We start from the raw sequence: 1,454 nt of genomic DNA on the forward strand, positions 1-1,454 counted from the left end.
CTTGTAGGACGGGACATGACGCCTGTTATGGAACCATAATATTTGAGTTTCATAATGTACAGTTGCCTGTCATGTATCCTTTTTTTTTTTTTACTAACTCTCTTACAATATCAGTCACTGCCTAGCCCGACAGGTCCTCACATCTGAGTCAAGTGGGATAACATATATAAAGTGCCATATCAAAAGACACAGGACGGGACCAGCATTTTCCTCGATCAATGTCACCCATTCGGTTTCTGACCACGTTTAGCATTGCTTTACCTTTGTGACAAGACGGGACACCATACTATACTGCGGAGTTAACGAGTCATACAAGCTTATTTCTCACTCCAACTGTAAACTGAATTCAATTTTTTTCTTTCTTCTCAGGACTTGATACCTTTGCTGAGGTCTACAAATGACGAGAAAATCTTTGGAATGGCTGTGAGGTGAGTAAGGTCTAGCATTTGTGTCCTTTGCCATCTTGATTATAGAATGAATGCGTTTACAATCTGCTTCAGTCCCCTGATTATTGACTGAGCAATAACTTCAAGGTATGGGACAGGTATACCTCAATTTTGAGGCTGTTTACGAAGGTTTCGCTGAAACCGTAGCCATTGTTTACTTATAGTTAAAGCCTGACACAGTAGCCATCGTTAACTTATAGTCTGACATTGACCAGAACGTTTCGTCAAAATACAAGTCTTTGGCCACAAAAGAAAACAAATCGTGAGTTGTATTCAATAGTTCAACCAATGGGACCACTTGTTTCCATGAGCACTACTAAAGACAACTCAGCGGCTATGTGGTCAAGTGGTATGACACTCGCTTTCGGATCGGAAGTTCCTGGGTTCGAGCCTCGCTCAGCGCATAGTTGAGTCCTTGGAAATACACTTTACTCACATTCTCTCACCGTACTCCGGTGTAAAACGAGTACCTGGCCGTTAACAGCGTTGTCTTTGTCCGAAAAAATGTAATATCGCCTAACAGGCGTCATGTCCCGTCCTACATGTTAAATGTTGCTGCCAGGGACCAGTTGTAAAGCGCTTTGAGCACGTTTAGTGGATATTGCGCTATATAAAAACTCAAGAAAAAAATATATATGAATATATATGAATAATAGATAAACGACCGGATACATATAGAGAGAATAAGAAACGTGTACTTAGGCAGTAATTTGACCCTCAAGGGTCTACTCGTATGGGACAGGTATACCTCAATGTTGAGGCTGTTTACGAAGGTTTCGGAGAAACCGTAGCCATTGTTTACTTATAGATAGTTCGAAGATGACGTCACTCAGGTCTTTGTTATTGTTTTTTGCCATCCGCGTTTATGAGAAATACTCACTGAACTGTATTAACCCGACTATAAACGTTCATGGATAAACACAGTTTTGTGTGTTGGTCCGTTACACTTCCGGATGGCAATGTTATGAGCTTCTTAGCCAAGCGCATACTATCTATATAGCCTGACAC

The 1,454-nt window shown here is 41.1% G+C and overlaps 1 protein-coding gene across 1 annotated transcript in view; it reads left to right on the forward strand.

Annotated features, from left to right (window-relative positions):
- Positions 1-369: 369 nt before the first annotated feature.
- The window catches only part of LOC144961107 (protein timeless-like), a gene marked incomplete at its 5' end in the record, with an annotated part of 7,323 nt that continues 6,238 nt past the window's right edge, over positions 370-1,454 (forward strand). Inside the window, one exon of the mRNA XM_078894417.1 lies at positions 370-428. Coding sequence (XP_078750543.1) covers positions 370-428 — 59 coding nt within the window. The remainder of the gene's footprint in view (positions 429-1,454) is intronic.

The sequence above is a fragment of the Berghia stephanieae genome, unplaced genomic scaffold, assembly GCF_034508935.2.
Source record: "Berghia stephanieae isolate SIO BIC M18660-M18661 unplaced genomic scaffold, UCSD_Bste_1.3 scaffold1421, whole genome shotgun sequence".
Lineage (NCBI taxonomy): Eukaryota > Metazoa > Mollusca > Gastropoda > Nudibranchia > Aeolidiidae > Berghia > Berghia stephanieae.